This window comes from Leptopilina heterotoma, unplaced genomic scaffold (assembly GCF_015476425.1).
Source record: "Leptopilina heterotoma isolate Lh14 unplaced genomic scaffold, ASM1547642v1 Lhet_65, whole genome shotgun sequence".
Taxonomy (NCBI): Eukaryota; Metazoa; Arthropoda; class Insecta; order Hymenoptera; family Figitidae; genus Leptopilina; species Leptopilina heterotoma.
The window spans coordinates 4,137,007-4,157,852 of NW_025111152.1; the positions used below are offsets into that span (position 1 = coordinate 4,137,007).

The following is a 20,846-nucleotide window of genomic DNA, read 5'->3' on the forward strand; positions in this document are numbered from 1 at the left end:
ATCGGTAAAGCCGTTCTCAAGTTACAGTGATCACCGACTCCCAAAACATGGTTTTGAGAAAAACGAGTTCAAAGTTTTGAATCCCGCCGCCTGACCACTGTAACGGCTGAGACGGCTCCATTCAAAATTCTATATCTCCATAAATAATAGTCCGATTTGTCTTAAATTTTCAGTGAATACTTTTGAAATGGTATACTTTTAGAAAATGCATTTTAAAAAAAATCGATTTTTTGAAAATCCTAAGTGTACGTAACCCCTTAATAGCACTACCGTACTATATTAATCGTTTTCCTAAAATATATTTTTTTGGAGTTACAACATCAAACTGAGTTTCAAAGTATTTATCCTGCTTATGTTTTTTATCCCAATTGAATATGCAATCAATAGATTGTATTTCGTTATCAACATTGAAATACTCCCGAAGATTTACATTCGTTTTTTCTTGTAGAGCTTCCTCAACTTACGCCAAAGCGATAGAAACGTAAGTTTAAACAATAACTTGTAAGATAATTTTTTTATTTTGTCTTCGGATAAATTCGTTGATGACCTTAACATTAGTAGAAGTAACGCAACTGCTCTTTTCCAAGGATTATTTTCTTCAGGTTGCATATCGTCATCGACTTTATTATCACTTTCCTCATGTGTGATGATTCTACTCTCATCGTTTGAATCTTCATCATTTTTAGAACTGGAATAATAAGATTCATGTTCCTCGATTACTTCGGAAATTTCTTCTTCGACTTTCAATATTCTTCTTTCAGACCCCATGGCCAATATTTCGACGTTCACAATTTCTGTAACTAAGTCCACATTCCCGAAAGATCCTCCACGCAGTACGAAAAAAAGATACATTGATTATTTTTGCGATTTCCCAAAAAAGGGAGTCGATTTCATACCACCCTTTTTGAGACAATCAAAAACTTAAATTTTTACTTTTTTAGATCTCTTACTTAATGTGATTCAGAAACCTTGGAAATTGTAGCTGAAAAGAGAAAAATATTTCTTTTATTGAAACAAAATTTTTACTAAGTCAAAGAAACACATTTTTGAAACCATTTTAGCTGGCCAAAAGGTGTAAGACGTTTTCATAAATTAAAGCACTTGAAACCTGTTACCCGAGGGTTTTTGAGGTCGCTGATTACGAATATGAAATCAGATTTTTGTTACTTTTTACATTTTATGATTTAACACATTAAAAATAAGTAAGTGAATTTAAAATTAATTTCCCAGGAGGTAAAACTTTTAAATTCTAACATGTAATATAATTTTATTTTTCTTAATTTATTAATTGTTATGTCTCAGAAGGAAAATAAACATATCCCAAATTATATATATTTAAAATGTCCGGCATCGGTGATCCAAACCTAATTTATTCACAGAGCGGAAGGCTCTGATTTTAATGGACAGGTTTAGGAAAAAGGAACTGTTAAATTAAATTTAAATTATTAAATATTAAGATGATGAAAAAAACCGATCACTCCGATCTCAGCCTAGGAGGGACCGAATTATTTATTTGACGTTGATGTCGAGATAATGCAGTCCTTAGACAAATAGAAATGTGGCTCGTAGTAAAAATTATTTTCTTTAATAAATTTGACTAGGACGAGACTCAAAGAAGGCACTTGGTACTTGAAGAGATTTTCTGGATTGGAGTTAAAGAACAAACTCAATGACAGAACACAACTGGTTAACTTGGTGGCGGTTGCGGGACTGACACGAAGAACGCACCCGAGTCGAAATTTAGACCCTACTTAGCCTCTGAAAATGTAGGGCTTATTCAGGTTTAGCAGTCGTAAAGTAGGGTCTGATTTCAATACAATTTTTAAAAACTAGACCCTCCTTTGACTCCCAAAACAGGCTGAAATTTGCCAATCTTCCATTTGGAGAAGCAAAGGAGGGTCTACTTCTAAGAAACCTATACCGTACTTTTATACCTCGCAGACCCTACTTTCATACTCCTAGACCCTACAATTAGAAAAAGAAAAATTTGAAGATTTGCTCAGATTCAATTTAAGCACTTGGGATGAGTAAAAGTGGAATTTTATGTGTTTTATAGCGTCTATATACACGAAGTGTATATAGACGCTATAAAACACATCAGTATTTATGAATTTGGAGTACTTTTTGCATTTGCAGTGTTTCAAGTAATGCATTAAAAAATAATTCAAATTTTTCTTTTTCTAATTGTAGGGTCTAGGAGTATGACAGTAGGGTCTACGAGGTTTAAAAGCTACGGTATAGGTTTCTTAGAAGTAGACCCTCCTTTGCTTCTCCAAATGGAAGATTGGCAAATTTCCGCCTGTTTTGGGAGTCAAAGTAGGGTCTAATTGTATTAGAATTAGACCCTACTTTACTGCTCCTAACACTCAATAGACCCTGAAAATTCAGGGTGAAAGTAGGGCTTAAATTTCGACTCGGGCAGGTATCTGAATACAGGGTGATTTCTAGAGTGACGCAAAGAATACGCGAAGTTGATTATTCAGTGGTGATTTCTGGACTATCGCGAAGAAGACGCGAAGTTGATTCGGTGGTGACTTCTGGACTGAAAAATTTGGTGAGGATGGCACCTTTTATACAGTTTCTCCCAATGGAACAAAATGTTAATGCCACCAACTATAATTGCTTCTGGGTCAGTTTTTTATTGACTTAATTTGGGCACATGTGCTTAGTCCCTGTATTAGACAGGTGAGTGACCCTATAGCAGAATGCCAACGTTGACGACTATATTTGGTAACTATTGCTCAGGTGTAAGACTATTGGATCGAAGTTGTTTGGGTTACAAGAAAAGGAGGATTCAGATTTTAACTTTACAAAATATTAAAGTATAAATACGTCGCGATGACGTGACATAATCAAAAAATTATATTTAACATTCGTTATAGGTACATGCATTTTTAAGTTTATATAGGTATTGAAACAAAAGTACTTCAATCCCCCTCGAAATTCTTTATCAAGGAAAAAATTACTACCAATGTGTTTAAAAACTATTCGTATACACCTAAAATCGTTAATTTTATTTTGACGCAAAAATAGTGTAAGTATACTTTTATGTTTATTTTTTAATAACGAATAAAGAGCATTTAATTTTTGAAGAGTTTTCTTAATCAAAGAAAGATTTCCGGACAGAGTATAACGAGGCGACAAATAGAAGAGGCGGTCTGGTATTTAGTATGTACGTGTTGGCTGACGTAAAGAGCCCCTCTTAAATTCTTTGACTTTAATTAACGACATTATTCTTTTTGGCGGGTTCGCAATGTTACCCCTGCTTCCATCCGTACCATTTTCAGCCGCAAAACGACGCTTTTCCTTTTTCTGCCACTTACAATGCTTCTTTTTTTTCTTCTTTTTTCTTTCCTTTTATTACCCAGCTGCAGAAAAAAAACTTCACACGTGTCTCTCTTTAGTGCATTTTTAGAAAAATACTTATTGTAAAATAATTAGAAATAAATTTTCTGTTTTTTTCACCAACTAATTATTGTTCTTTTTATTCTTGCGTGAAGATTTAAAAAAAGAAATATAATTTTGTAGTAATTATTGTAATAATTTTTGTAAATAATTACAAACGTAATTAAACTATTATATTTTATTTTTAATCCTTTTTCTAGTGGACAATGTAATTTCATTTCTTTTCAATTTTTTCTTCGATTAATTATTAAATGAAATTAAATAAAATTAAGTAATATTGATTTATTATAAAAAGAAAATAATTTTACAATATGTTGATATTAAATTTTTAAGTTATGATAATTTTTATTTAAATTTCTTTGTCTCCATTCATTGAATTATATAAATTTTTTCCATGTTAGGAATATTATTACTATTATGCGAGAGAATGGGAGATGAAAATATATGAAATTTACCGTGAAAATGGGAGAAAAAAGAAGAATAGTGAAAAACGTCATTACATTATAAATTTCCTTAGGGCATTTCGATTCTCAACCCATATATCGCATTTTCTTTTTTTTCTGAATAACCAATGAATGTTTTTATTTTTTTTACTCTGTGAATTGAATGTCGGATAAAAGCATAAATTTTTAAATTTGTAAAACAGTGTTCAAGAACAGATTTTTCAGATGGAAAGAGTTTTATAAAGTAAATAAATTTTTTTTGCTCTTATTTTGTGCTCCACAGTGAGTGTTTCATAGAGAATGTTTTTTCTAGTCTACAATTTTATTGTAAACTTAGCGTAAACTTTATTAATAATTAATAGTAAAAAAATTAATCCGAGTATAAAATGAGAGAAGCTTGTTAAAGCAGATTTAAGTCAGATAGCATTTTTTAATTTTTAATTTCAGAATCAGTAGTTAAGGCGAATTTTAGTCACAGAGAGAATAACAATTTTATTAAAATAAACTTTTTCATTTCTCACTGAGCATTTATTTTGAAAATTTTGTTGGCTAAATTGAATAGAAAATAATTGAAGCAAAAAAATTGATTGTATTTGAAAGCAAAAAATTATTTTGCATTTTATGGGACGAGGAGACGAAATCGATAAAATCGAGAATCCGAAACTGTTCTCAACTAGTTGCATCCGTTACGTCCCCGAGAGTAACGTACATTTACCAAGTCTCGTGCGAGTAATTTGCAATTTCCGAGTATAGTTCATAATTATGGAATTGCAGAATGCTACGCTCCGTTAACTGGTTTTTAGAGTCTGCAAAGCAGTCGCGGCAACTAATCTTGTCCTGGTTCTACAATTATTGTTTCGAAGCGACGAATTATAATATTTCAATTATAATGGTGAATTTACTTTTTCTAATGATCTTTTAAATCTTCCATTTCATGAATATTAAATGAAATTGCGTTTGTTTATAATTGTTATAGAAATAAATATCTTTGTATTAATATTAAATATCCCGAGAACAGTAATTTTGAATCACTGATTCTAAAATTATAAATTTATGGAAATATGCTTTCTAATTAAAATTTATTTTTACCACTGATTTTCAATCTCGATACAGATTCGTAATATCTTTGTCCGACTATAATTGATTTTAACTACTAATTTTTTAATAACAACTGTTTCGAAATGCCTTTTACAACTGAAATTGAAATTAAAAAGTTATTTTCAAATTACAAGGGATTAAAAATTGTGTGCCTGACTAAAATTGACTTTGGATAATAAAGATTAAATTAACTAAAATAATATTATAATTATTATAATTAACTAAATTATCATTAACTACTACATATTTATTAAAGCTTTATCAAAATTTTGTGTCAAACTAAAATTGACTTTTACTACTAATTTCGAATTTTTAAAAATTTACAAAATTCTTTTTTGTTACAATTTGTTGATTAATATATTATAAAAAAATAAAAATAACTATTTATTTAGTATAAAAATAAAGTAGAAATAAGTAATAAGTAAACAATAAAATAATAAATTAAATAATAAGTATGAAGTAGTAAATTCGATCAATAGGAAGGTAAAGTATAAATAATATTTATAGCATTTTTAAAGTTGCGACGTTTCGACAGTTTGGTTCACTGTCTTCATCAAGCTAAATTTATTTAATAATAAAACCAATTAATAATATTACAACGAAACACAATAATAACCCGAGTCGAAATTTAAGCCCTACTTTCACCCTGAATTTTCAGGGTCTGCTGAGTGTTAGGAGTAGTAAAGTTAGGGTCTAATTCTAATACAATTAGACCCTACTTTGACTCCCACAACAGGTGGAAATTTGCCAATCTTCCATTTGGAAAAGCAAAGGAGGGTCTACTTCTAAGAAACCTATACCGTACTTTTAAACCTCGTAGACCCTACTTTCATACTCCTAGACCCTACATTCTAAAAGAAAATTTTGAATTATTTTTTAATGCATTACTTGAAACACTGCAAATGCAAAAAGTACTCCAAATTGATAAAACACATAAAATTTCACTTTTACTCATCCCAAGTGCTTCAATTAAATCTGAGCAAATCTTCAAATTTTTCTTCTTCTAATTGTAGAGTCTAGGAGTATGAAAGTAGGGTCTACGAGGTTTAAAAGTGAAAGTAGGGCTTAAATTTCGACTCGGGAAAACACATATATGTATAAATTAATAATACCTGAATGTACTAAAACTTTATCATAGTGCAACTATGTCAACATAAATAAATTACTTTTAAAAACACATACGACACAATTTAATTAAAACATATAAAAAAAACCGCTGCCAAGTTGTACATTTTTTTTATAATTTTGGTGCTCATTTCATGAACACTTTGCTTCCTCATAGAGATAAAAATAATAGAAATATATAAATAACTTTTTATAAATATGGTAAAAGTGATTGAATTTTGGGTCAATCAATGTATTTTTAAATACCCTACAAGATAGTTATAATAGTTTAATAGTTAAATACAAATTTTCAAACAAAAAGGTTGAGAAAAGGTTATTTTCCACAATTTTTGGTTTTTAAAATACCAATAATTTCGAAATTTACTATCGAATTAGGTTCAAAAATAGGTCAATCGAAGCATTTTTAAATGCTCTACAAGTTGGTAACGATAATTTTTAAAGACTAAGACTTAGAATTTGTCCGAGACTAAGGCTTAAATTAAGACTTTATCCGAGACTTAGGCTTAGACTAAAACTTAGACTTTGTCCGAGACTTAGGCTTAGACTAAGACTCGCTTTGACTTTCTTTGACAAATCGTTGGCTTGGTTTTTGATTCGAAGTCAAATTTCATTCATAGCAAAAAATAACACCAAAATTCATTATTTTTCTTTTTTGGTGTTAATTTAATCTGCAACGCTTTTTAATGCCTCACAATTTACTGTGAACTTATGTTTGAATTAAATATATAATTCCTTTTTAAATGAACAAAAAAATATGTTTGCATTAAACTTAAATATATTTGACTGTATAGCAAAGATATTTTAAGTTTGATTTAATCAAAATTTGTTTGGATCAAATTAATTTGTTTTCTCAGTGTAACTTTCCATATATTTATCAAATAGAGACAAGTAATCGGTTCTTTGAATTAAATAAATTTTCTTTTCAGTGTATTAATTATGTATGAGTGTGTGTGTAGTTGAAGTAAACTGTAATTATAGTGTTTCGTTCAATCGAGCGATGTATTGTCAGAAACGGCCGTGTAATCCTGGAAATAGGTTCTCTATAAGCAAGGAATTACGGCCATCCACGACCTAAAGGACCTGCTCGAGACATGTCCTGGATGATATATTCCCTAACAGTCCACAAGGTCTTGGTACGCGAAACGTTTCCCTCGTACCAAAACTGCGCTCTAAACTATTGAAAATTATGTCCTCTCTCTCTTATCTCTCCACCCGCACTGCGCGGGATACTGGCCCTGACCCTTCACTGAACTTGACTCTAAAGCCTGGAAAGATAATTCAAATATCTATTCAAACTTTGAATTCAAAATCAACCATCGTATATAATTGTTAAGCGTCTCTCATAATTAGATGTAAACTATTGTCCTACAAATTTAAAACAATTGGACATAATCATTTATATTCTTCTAATTAATTAATACATTATAACAAAGAAGTAATTCCTATAAATAACAAACAGTTCTTTGTAGGGAAAAATTATTTACGTTCAAGTTAAGTTAACATTAAGCAAAATTCTCTTTAAGAATGGAAACTGACGTGGATCTCTTTCGATCGGAAAATAAGTAGTAAAAGTAAATTTTAGTCAGGCAAGAATTCACTAAGTACGTTTCATTTATAAATAAGTAATTAAAGTCGTTTTTAGACGATCAAAACATTTCTGAATCTTTCAAATTACGAAATCAGTAGTAATAACCAATTGTAGTCAGACAAATATTTTCTAAGAACTTTTTAATAAAAAATAAGTAGTTTATGTAAATTTTAGTCTAAATTTCAGTACAAATCATTTTTTAATTAATTTTAGTCAAATGATTATAAATAAGTATCGTTACTTATTCTAAAATTTCCAATCTCTTTTAATAGCAAATTAACATTAGCAAATGTTTATTGTTCAAAGTGTGTGAAAAATAAAAAAAAACTTTGCTTCTTTCATGGTTGCCACAAAATCTAGATTTCAAAATTCCAGGCTTTTCCAGGTTTTCCAGGTTAAAAATATTAAAAATTCCAGGTTAAAATTTAGGAATTATTTGTGATGAAAAAACAAGTATTTTACAAAACAATGTTAACAATATTCATTATTATATAGTTATAAATTATTGTTCTCTTAAACAGTTAAAATCACAGGCATGTTTATGTTTATTTTTCTGAAAGTGATACTTTTGATATTCGATTTTTCAATTTATTTTTTTTTAAATTATATGGTTTTTTCTATTGAAACTACTTTATTTCATACTCAAAAGTAAGAATTTTTTTATAAATATTATATAGAAAAATTAAACATCAGACCATTAACTTTATTTTAATGTGCATTCACATTTTTTTATAATATTTTTAATGTATAAAAACATCATTAATCATCGTGAAGTAATTTTAACTTAAACTGAAGACAAAATTTAAACATTTTTATCACATATAAAACGGAGGTACAAAAATTTTTAAAATGCACATAATGATAGAAAAACATTGTATTTTTTAACACTATTTTTAAAAAATTTTTAAGAGTTTGAAAAAAACCATAAAAATTTAGTTCTCTTATAAATTATAAATTCTTTACTATAAAAATGGTTAATAATATTATTAGAGAGTAGATTCTATAAAATTAATCGAGATATCAAAAATGTCACTTTCAGAAGAATCAGCCATAATTAGAACATTGAAGTCATGTCTAAATTAAATAATTTTTATCTTTAAACTTTGTTCAAAATCTTGAACAGAAAGCAACTAGTAACAAAAAATTTTGACAATCGTAATACTAATAAAGATATAAAATCCTTTTTTTAGAACAATCGTAACAACATTTTTCACAGTTTCAGTCAATAATTAAAAAAAAAAATAAATTAATTTAAAGAGAAAACATGGAAAAGGGAAATTGCATGTTAACATTTTTAAAGAAAAAAAACATGTTGAATGGAATTTTTCTTAATATCTTTCATTAACCCAAAAAAATTCCAGAAATTCGTTCAAATTCCATGCTAATTCCAGGTTTTCCATATCCTTTTTCAATTTCCATGCTATTTCCAGGTTTTCCAGGTTTTCCAGGTTGTGTGTCAACCATGTTCTTTACTTAAATTTTACAATTTGGATTTTTTTTAATTGAACTATTTTTTCTGTTTACAGATATTCAAGAATTCTACGAATTGACACTCCTGGATGAGTCGAAATCAGTGCAGCAGAAGACTGTCGAGACGATTCGAATTGCTGACAAGTGGGAGGCAAGTGATGGACCAATTACGCCGACTTATGCTCAAAATGACGTGAGTGTTATTAAATTCCACTAAGTAAAAATAATAATAACAAAATAATTAATTTTTCTATTTATTTATTAAGAACTTAATTTATCCAGCATAATATTCTATTTGGATAATTAGCAAGAATTAATTCATAATTTAATTTCCCATTTAGATAATAATTTTGAAATTAATATTTTTCATTTAAATATTGCAGTACGGGAATTAATAATAATAGGAGACAATTGGTGTAGAAATTATTAAACAAAAGAGTCAATATAGAATTTTCTTTTGTGTGTACAAATATATTAATGGTCCATTGTGGTCTATGCAATTAGCGTTAGTAATTATAATCCACGAGACGATTGGTTGAAATTGCAAATATCATGATAGAACTGTCGATCAATTCTGTTGGCCAAGATTTTCATTTTAATTGCTAATTGTTCTCACAATAGTGAAATGTACACACCTACAAACTGCGGAGCATTTAATAAACTTTATATATTAATTGGAAATTAAAAATAATTACTACTATAATGAGAAAAAAGCAAATTTTCAGCTCTTTTTATATTTTTAGGCACAATTTCATTTGTTCAGTTAGTTATTTATTTTTATTCGTTTCATTAGTTTTCGTTATTTTATGAATTTAATGAAATTCTTTAATTCTGTAACTTCCTCTATAGAATGGAATATTCTTTTCATACTGTTGGAATATTCTAACAGGGTATGCCATTAATAAAATAATTAATCGTAATTAACTTCACTACGTTCCATAAAAAACAAATGTTTCATTAGAATATTAGTAATATTTCAAAAGAATATTTCATTGAAACATGAAGATTTCACAAAAATATTCTATTACAATATTGGGAATATTCCAAAGGAAAAATTCCATTTAAACATTCGGAATATTTTAAAGAAATATTCCATTTGAACACTAAAGATTTCATAGGAATATTCTATTGAAACATTAGAAATATTCTCAAAGAATGTTCAATTGAAACATTGGGAATATTCCAAAAGAAACATTCCATTTAAACATTCGGAATACTATAAGGAAATATTCTATTGGAACACCAAGAATATTCTAAAGGAATATTCAATTAAAATGTTGGGAATATTCCAAAAGAATATCCAATTGGATCATTGGGAATATACAAAAGGAATATTCCAAATTCACACATTAGGAATATTCTCAAAAAATATTTAATTGGAATGTTAGGAATATACCAAAGGAATATTCCATTAAAACATTCTATTGGAACACTGAATATTCCAAAGGGATATTCAATTGAAACATTGTTAATATTCCAAAGGAATATTCAATTGAAGCATTAGGAATATTCGCAAAGAATATTCAATTGGAACATTAGGAATATACAAAAGGAATATTCCACTTAATTCATTCATTGTAACATTGTAAATATTCTTACGAAATATTCTATTGGAACGCTGGAAAGTCTATTCTATCCAAAGGGAATATGGACGGAATATTCATTTGTAATATGGATGAAATATTCCCAGTATTCCAATAGAATATTCCAGGAATTTTAATAAAGTATTCCCTGCTGTTGGGATTATATTTTGATTAATTTTAAAAATCCATTTAGAATATTCGAACGAAATTTGTCTGACTAAAATTCAGTTGAACTACTAATTTAAAAAAAGTCACATTTTTATTATTATTATTATTATTATTATTATTATTATTATTATTATTGTTATTGTTATTGTTATTATTGTTATTATTATTAAAACGCTATTAGGTCATTAATAGCGGATTTTTAATAAACTTTCTTTAACTCTCTTGAGGAAAAATTATCTTGATTTCTATCGTAATTCATTTTTAAAGCTCTTTCCTTATTGTTCAGGAGAGCAAAAGGTACACGTTATAAACCTGTCGAAGAGTTACAACCCTTTTAAAACGGTCGTTAATTTTCGATAACGGTAGAGAAACGAGCTTGAAGGACAAAGAGCCGTAACTATTAAAAAACTAAAGTAGTTTGTCAATAGTATAGAAAAGCATATAGATAGTTACAACAAAAATTCTATATAGCTTCATATAGCGTCTCTTTAATGAAATAGTTATTATATTCTCAAACTTTTTGTTCAAAAATACATTCTCTCTCTCTCTCTCTCTCTCTCTCTATCTCTCTCGATATCTATCTAGAGTTGTAAAATTTTATTTTATCAAATCTTATCGACAATTTGAAATGAAAGATTTTGAAAAGAATTTTAAAAAATCATAAACAATTCAGAGAATGATAAGAAAGTATGATTTTACATTATAAAATAATTCTTCCATTGGGACGAAATATTCAATTCACATTTCGCGAATATTCCATTGGAACATTGTGAATATTCCTCTGGAATATTTCGTTGAGATTTTGTAACATTTTTTTTATTAGTAGATATTATCTGATAATATAAATTTTCACTAATATTCCTATATATAATATTTATATAATATGCCAAAGAAATATTCCTTCTGAATTTTTATTACAATATTTCAAGTCAGTATTTCTTCATTTTTCTAAAAGAGTATTCGAAAGGTAGGACAAGTTAGTAATTTTTAAAAAATGTTGATGAAATATTTCCAATGTTTAAATGGAATATTCCGTGGAATTTAGGATCGTTTAAGACTCGACATTTTCTTCGAAATTTTTACAAAAAAAGTTGAATAATATTTTTTGTGGGTGTAAAGTTTGTAAAATTGAAATGAACGAAAATTCTTTATTACAATTATTTTATTTAAGTAAAAATTAAAAGTGTATTATTTTGAATGTTTTTTAAAGACTATTATATTTTTACTATTTGCTTTTATTTATTCCTTTGATATTTACATTTATTGTTCTGTTTCGTGTATTAAATATTCTATTTTCCATATTTATTGTTGTTTTCTCTATTTACTGTTATGCTAATCATATTATATCATATTAAATAATAATAACAATAATAATAATAATAATAATAATAATAATAATAATAATAATAATAATAATAATAATAATAATAATAATAATAATAATAATAATAATAACTTTTGTCTATTTTAATTTTTAACTAAAGCAAATTCTCAATATCTATTTTTTTAAAAAAAGTAGGGTAAGTCCGGTGGAGATGATCAATTTAAATATTTTATAGAATTTTTAATATTGTTATTTTTAACTCAATTTTTAATTTCATGTTTCATTAAGAACTACACAACCCACACTACTTTAACATTTCCAAAAAATTAAAGAAGAAATTATTTTATTTATTTAATATTTTGATGTTTACTTCTAATCGTGTATTATTGAGTAAGATGGCAATTAATAACTTTTATTTTAATTTTTTTATGTTAATTGTACACTGAGAAAACAATATATTTGAATCAAACATAATTATATTTAAAATGTGAAAGAAAATTTTTTAAAAATCTAATTATTATTATCTTTGTTATACACTCAACCAAAAATTATTTTAAAATTTAAATTAAACATAATTTTATCTAATATTTCGTTATTTTAATGTTAAGTGTTTAATGTTCAATTATCAATAAAAATTTAAACAAAAATCGCTTTTTATAATTTTGACAATCTTTTGATAAAACTTAGAATCATCTCCCTCGGATTTACCCTAATAACTTTTGTGTATTAAAATTATATTTTTTCACTAAAGTAAATGCTCAATATCCCTTATTTTTTATGAGTATAGTGATTTTCGAAAATATATTAAAAACAGAAAGAAAATTATTCATTTGATCGTTCAAAATTAGCATAAAAAAATGTAAGATATAATGAAGTAAATGCTAATTTTTTTCCCAATGAAATATGAAAAAACGAAAATTTAAGATAAATTGAGTTTATAATAACCCGGTATGTTTAAATTAAAGTAGAATAAATGTGACTTATGAAGTTTATTTAGTGTCTATTTATAAAAGTTGGCGAGGAGATAAATGACGAGAGGAAAATATTCTCGAGTCTTGAATTTTCGCGGTTGATAGGTTGAAAAGGAAGTGAACAAGCGTTGACAGCCCATTTATGCCAGGAGAGTAACGTTAAATGCTCCCATGGGGATACAATGCTTTCCACTGGTTAGAGAGATAACGTAGATATATATATATATACACATATATATGAGTACACACGTACTTGAGCTTGCAACTCGAGAGAGGGCACACGCACTTTGCTTGCATGTGTGTATTGTGGTCTGTCAGGCATTATCAGTTGCATATTGTAGCTTTGATGAGCCCTTGTCAGCCCATCAGGGTTACATCTAAGATTACAACCACATATTCCGTCATAGTTATCATCTACATAGATACTTCCTCCTTACAAACAATAAGCTATTTGTGCAATTTGAATTCTGCAACAAAAAATAGTTCATCAAAAATCAACTCTCAACTCCTGTTAACTCTGGTACCGTCAACTGAGGCTATTTTGTGCACGCGAGGTTTTTAAGTATTTTAATTTGCTATTTTTTTAAAACAAAAGTTCAATTATATCACAATAGAGGACACTAAATGTTATTATTTAATTCATTGTCAGTTAACAGAAAAAATATTCGTAAAAACTGAAGATTTGTGTCTAAAATTTTAAAAGTTCTGAAAAATTATACCAAATTCCCTATAGAGTTTTAGTATGCCTCATAAACTGTGCTTAATCATTAAATATTTTTGAACTAAGTAAAATTATTGCTCTTAATGTATTAATCAATTAGCAAAATTACTTGATTGAATAAATGAATATTATTAACATAAAAATACCTAATATTAATTGAGCCAAATAATTTGTATTTTTATCAAATAAATAAACTAATAGTTTTAAATAACTAATTTATTATCGTTTTGTTATACAGTCAACCAAAAATTATTTTTGAATTAAACAATAATTTTGAATCAACACATAATAAGTTTGATTCAATAAAAATTACGTATCATTCAATTATAAAATATTTTTTTTTCCCAGGTAAAAATAATCAGTACGAATTTCGAACGAACACTGAGAAAACATTACACTTAATTTAAATAGAAAAATAATTTTAAGTGATTTTGTTAAATTTAAATTGGTTTATAAGCTTAATCCCAATATATAGAAAATATCTACTGCTTTGATTCAAAAATATTATTTGTTTGAATAATTATATTTAACCCCTTCACAGTCCAGTGAAAATAAAGTTTTTGTATCAAAAATGTTCAAAAAAAAATTTTTTTAAAAATGACATTGTCATATTGTATGTTTTTGGGGTCACTGAATCAAAATCCGTGGTCAAAACTTCAAAATTCAAAATGGCGACCAAAAATAAAGTTACACTGAGAAAACTGGAGTATTGGACTAAACATCTGGAGGGACAAATCGTTGATATTTGAGAGTTAGCTATTGGATAACAATCTAAATGTTCAAATACACCATTGACAGATATTCGTGCCATTTCTCTTGGAGGGAAAATGAGTTTATAACAGAGGGACAAATTAACCATCTTGAGAAATCCCTTCCTTATCCGGCGCGAAATGAATAAATATGGCAACCTAACCCCTAAATTAAATACATAAAATGTCAGAAAAATAATTTCGCGCGCATCAGATCGTACACATTTTCTGCGCAACTTTTAACCCTCAGATATAATGGGAGAGAATATACAAGTAGATTTCCATTATCAATTCAAAATTTATTTTAGAAGGACTATTTAACTCTCTTCATAAGCAAAGGAAACATACACTTTTTGAACCTCTGAATTTGACTCTCCAGTTTTCTCAGTGTAACGAATTCCTTAACTTTAAAATTTTTTAGTTGCTATTTTGAAGCCATCATTTTGAATTTTGATTTTTTGACCACGGATTTGTATTCAGCGACCCCGAAAACCCCTAAATAAACATTTTTAGCTAGATTCGTTAAGTTTTAAATGTCTCTAAAAAAATAATTAATTTATATTTAATAATTGAATATTATTATTAAAATTATATTTTCAGGAAGAAGAAGAATTTCAGTTTTCAAGGAAAATATTTTTAACCAACAAATTTATTAGTTTATACCTACAATTTGCATATGGTCCAAATTTATTTCTGTCATATCTCATGTTAGAATTTTTAAAATTTGAAAATTAAAATAAAATGATCTAAAAATAACTATTTATATACAAACTATAAAACGTCTAAAGTATTTTCTCTGACAAAAGTAGATTGAAGTTCACTGATTTTAAAACTTTGTCTAAACAAAATGATTAAAATAATTTTTTGTCTGACTGAAATTGGCTTTATCTGTGGACGTCCGCATGAAAAGGGACCACTTTGTCGGTTCTAGATTCCGAGATATTCGCAATTTACTAATTTTGAAGAAAAATATTGAAATTGTTTTTATCTTTTTTTCTTAATCTACAGGGTCTACCACGTCGATTCATGCAGTTTTTATTAATTTATTGACACTCTAAGTATTTTATTTCGTTGTTAAAAAAAAAAATGAAAAGGGACCACTTTGTCGGAAATCTGTTATTTTTTCATTGTTTCAAAACGAAGGTAGGGAAAAATTCGAAACCTATTGATTTTCAATCTTAAGGGTGTTCTAGACTTAAAACAATTTTCATCTGAATAACTTCCCGGAAGAGCCGGAGAAATTCGCATTACAATTTTTAATTTCGTGTTTTTAGAAATGAAATTTTTAATGTTTTCTAAGATTTTTTATAATAAAGTCGCTTAAAAAATTTTTTTAGGTTACTTTTCTTTTCTTTGCTTGAAATAACTCTAAAAAATAACACCGAACCTTTAAATTCGTTAAATATTCCACTTTATTAATTAATCACCGTATTTTTAGAAAAGAGACCACTTTGTCGGAGATCCATTATTTTGTCATTGTTAAAAAATGAGGGGGGGGGGGAATTCGAAACCTATTGATTTTCAATCTTAAGGGTGTACTAGACTTAAAACAACTCTTATCTGAATAACTTCCCAGAAGAGCCGGAGAAATTCGCGTTACAATTTTTAATTTCGTGTTTTTGGAAAAGGAATTTTTAATTTTTTCTAAGATTTTTTATAATAAAGTCGCTTAAAAAATTTTTTTAGGCTACTTTTCTTTTCTTTGCTTGAAATAACTTTAAAAAATAACACCGAACCTTTAAATTCGTTAAATATTCCACTTTATTAATTAATAACCGTATTTTTAGAAAAGGGACCACTTTGTCGGAGATCCATTATTTTGTCATTGTTAAAAAATGAGAGGGGGGGGGGAATTCGAAACCTATTGATTTTCAATCTTAAGGGTGTACTAGACTTAAAACAACTATTATCTGAATAACTTCCCAGAAGAACCACAGATATTCATATTACAATCTTTGATTTCGTTTTTCTCGAAATGACGTATTTGATACTCTAAGCTTTAAAATTCTGTAACTCATCGAATTTTTTACCAAAAAGGTTGTAAGACCACTCAAAATTTTCCAAATTTTGTCAGGAATTCGCCCATATAGATAAGTCCAATAGTGCCAAAGTGGTCCCTTTTCATGCGGACGTCCACATCTACTGGTTTTCTCATGAGCCCTTAACTTGTGAGAAACGGCTTGTCTGGCTAAAATTGATATTAACTACTGATATCTCAAAGAAACACGTTTAGTAAAGTTTTGTCCGACTAAAACTGATGTTAATTACTGATTTCTAATTGAAAAATATTCAAAATTGTTTTTGTTTGACTAAAACATATTTTATCTACTACCGTAAGTGAGGCTAAATTCGCTCAATTTTTCAATTCTTTTTTAAATAACTTCGGGAAACGATGAAAATAAACATTGGCACTGAAAATATATAATCTTTAATCCTTTATGTTTCCTATTACTGCATAAAGAAATTAAAATATGTTGCAGAAAATTATTTATAAGCCGTTTTTTGTGAGCGACTTTACCTTTAAATGATGGGTAAATTCGCTCACCATTATTATTCTGGCAAAATATATTATAATCTGCAAAAATGAAACTAAATATTCACTGTAAAAAATTTTTGGGGAAAATTCCCCAAAATCTTGGTGACGCAATTTTAACCAAAAAAGGTAAATTTCCACCAAGAAAACTTGGGGAATTTTCCCCAAGAAAACTAGAGGAATTTTCCCTTTAAAATCTTGTGGAATTTTCCCTTTAAAACCTTGGGGAATTTTCCCTTTATAATCTTGGGGAATTTTCCCCAAAAAACTTTAGGAATTTTCCCTTTGAAATCTTGGGGAATTTTCCCCAAGAAACTCGAGGAAATTTCCCTTTAAAATCTTGTGGAATTTTCCCTTTGCATCCTTGGGAACTGTTCCCTTTGAAATCTTTGGGAATCTTCCCTTTGCAACCTTGGAAAATTTTTCTTGTAAATTCTTAGAAAATTTCTCTTTTAAATTACTTATTATGGAATTTTTCTCTTCGAACGTTGGGATATTTTTACTGTAAAATAGTACAGAATTTTTCAGTAAATTTTATCCTTTCATATTTGGGAAGATTGGTTTGTAAGGTTGAATAAATCTTGAACAAATTTTTTAAATACTGTTTATTATATTAGGTACTGTCAGTGAACGATAAGTACTTCAATTAAAAGTACTACATCTGAACTTTACAACATTAATAATTAATTTTTTGCTTTCGGATCGCAAATAGTCTTTGTGTAATGCGAAAGTTCTCCGTTTATATTGCCTTTAGGGGGTTGATTGTCCAACAACATACTGTAAAAATAAATTATTATTTACCTTTTACAATTGACAAAAAAATACATAAAAATTAGATTGAACAATAATATATTTACCAAAAACTATGAATATATAGTAGTAATAGGGTTATGACTTTTCTAATTCAATATTATATTTCATATTTTTATTTATATATTTTTAAAATAAATTAAAAAATTTTTATTTTGATTAAAATATAAAAAATACCTAAACTACTTTATTTTTAAAATATTAAAAATTAATTAAATTCTATAAGTCAATTGTTAAATTAACATTATATGGCAAAATATGAATAACTAACTAAATTTTTTGATAAAACCAAAAATAGTTTTAAAAAACTTTACAATACAATATGTTACACTTACAATATAATTATAATATATCTTTAAATATTATTTACCTTTTTAATAATTTTTAAATAATCCTTAAATATCGTTCTAGAATATTATTAAATATTGTCGAATTGTCCACTTCACTATTATACATATAACCATCACTATATATTTAATAACTTTGAATATTTTTTTCACTCAAGGTTTTACTCTTACGAAGGCTGAAAAGCAACTAACATGTAAAATCATCTTGAAAGACTTTTCGAAGAAGACTTCTTGAGAATTTCTCAAACATTCTAGCTAAATAAATTTATAAGAAAAAAACGGGTCCTGCGAGAAACTCATAAAATACGTCCCCTTGCAACGAGAAACCCTTAGGTATTGTTGGTCATCCAAAGACAAACCAGATGTGCCAAATCTTTCAAAATGAGAAAATGCTTCAAAACATTTTATACTTTTGACTAAGAGCAAAAAAATTTTAAGGCCCCCCATAGTATATATCTTTCAATAAACCTAACTATTTATGGCAATGCTTTTTTAAGTGAAAAATAGTTTATAATTGTTTGTTAAACATGCTTTATTAAAAAATTTTTTACCAAAGTATTAATTGTATTTTTAAGATAAAATTTTTACTATAAGTAGAACAAAAAATTTATGTAGTTCATAGTGAAAGTATTTTTTATTATATAATTATTAAATTATTAAAATTATAATAATTGTAAAGTTTAATTAATTTCATTTCTTCTAAATGCTTTTTCTAGTAAAAATTGTTATTTAAATTATAAATTAGACAAAGCTCATTTGTTTAAAACATTAATTTAATGAAGTATTATAAAAAAACATTTCACTGTAATATAAATATTAATTTTTTAGCCCCTAAATCATACATTTTGTAAAAATGTTAATAATTTTGTACATGCAATTTAGTAAAAATTAACCCATTTTATAAAATTTAAAAAAGTTTTTTCAACTTTGTGGAAATTTTTATTAAATTTGGGAAAATTCCACAAAGCTTTCATAAAATGACATTTTCTTACTAATATGTGGAAAATTCCCTAAAATTATATACAAATTTCCCTATAATATTGTTGAAATTTTCACTATTATGTGGAAAATTGCACAAAATTGTAGTGAAAAATTTTTTCCCCTTCGCTTTGTAGAAAATTCCCTAATATTTTATCACTTTTCCCCAAGTTTGTTCAAAATTTCACTAATTTGTGGAAAATTCCCCAAAATCGTAGTGAAAATACTTTTCCCCGTGAATTTGTGGAATATTCCACAAGGAACCTCAGGGAAAAATCCCCAAATTTTTTACAGTGTTCTTTAGAATCAATAAAGAAAAAAATTAAGAACAATATACAAAGTTATTGGAATAAATATTTAATATTGTTTTATCAATAAGTAATTAGATTCAATCATTCAATCAAACGTACTCATAACCATAAAAAACAAGGTTAAGTTTGACAGTTTAGTGCTTAAACCGTTTTAAATCGTTTAATTTTCAGTTATAAGAGTACTATTATTTAAAAAAATCGAATTATAAATTAAAGTAATTAACATACTTAAAATATCCAGGCCCAAACATCTTTTTTGTAGACTTATTTCCTGAGCGAATTTACACAACAAATTTGAATTTTTTTTTTAAATTGATTTTTTGCAGAATCTGTTTATTGCTTAAATTTTTGTGCTTTATGAAAATCATGTTGGAGATACAGGAAATGTAATGTTCAGAAGTATTCAACTTAAAAATTTTGAAGTAAAGCTTTATTCCCTACTTTTTCATACTACTTGTTCAATATGAAAATTATTCACTTGTGTTTTAAATATAATTTCTACTGAAAGTTACCAATGAATTTGCTGCAAATAAATTTTAAATTGAAGTTTAGCATTTATATTAACCAAAACAATTGTAAATCTTAAATATTTCTGTCTAAAAAGTATGTTAATCGAATTTTAAAAAATAGACATCGGTTGAGCGAATTTACCCTACATGAGCGAATTTAGCCTCACTTACGGTATTTCCTAATTGTGCCAATTTAAAAATGTTTTGTCTGGATAAAATTAAATTTAACTTCTATATTTAAATAACAATGATTTAGGATATTCTTGCCTGATTGAAATTAAAAACTAAATATGAAAATAATCAAAATGAACTGTACTTTAAAATAAATAATTTATTTATTCAAATAATATATGTAGGCTTAGAATGGGACTCGGAATGGAAAAATAATTGTTTTTAGAATAAAATAATAGATTATAAAATATAATAATAAATTGTAAAAGAAATTAGAAAATATTAAAAAAAGTAATTAATGCAAATAAATTAAATTAAATAATAAATATACAAATAAAATAATAATAGTAATAATAAATAATAAGAAATATTTATGCAGATTTCAATTTTTGTTATGTGATTGTGTGAAGCGTTATAATAAAAAAGAGGATTTTGCAGTGAAATAAATTTAATGTGGTCAGGAATGTAGGAGAAAGAAGCATCGATTTTGTTTTCTTTCTTTGCGTCTGACCACAGAGAATTTATTCTACTGCGAAAATTTC

The 20,846-nt window shown here is 26.9% G+C and overlaps 1 protein-coding gene across 4 annotated transcripts in view; it reads left to right on the forward strand.

Annotated features, from left to right (window-relative positions):
* LOC122510014 (disks large 1 tumor suppressor protein) overlaps nt 1-20,846 on the forward strand; it is a 1,103,313-nt gene that overhangs the window by 399,284 nt on the left and 683,183 nt on the right. For all 4 annotated transcript variants that reach the window (XM_043624398.1, XM_043624394.1, XM_043624397.1 and 1 more), the window contains exon 2: nt 9,186-9,322. Coding sequence is in view for 3 of the 4 variants with exons in the window: in XM_043624394.1 (XP_043480329.1) it covers nt 9,186-9,322 (137 nt within the window). In the remaining variant the exon portion in view is untranslated. The remainder of the gene's footprint in view (nt 1-9,185; nt 9,323-20,846) is intronic.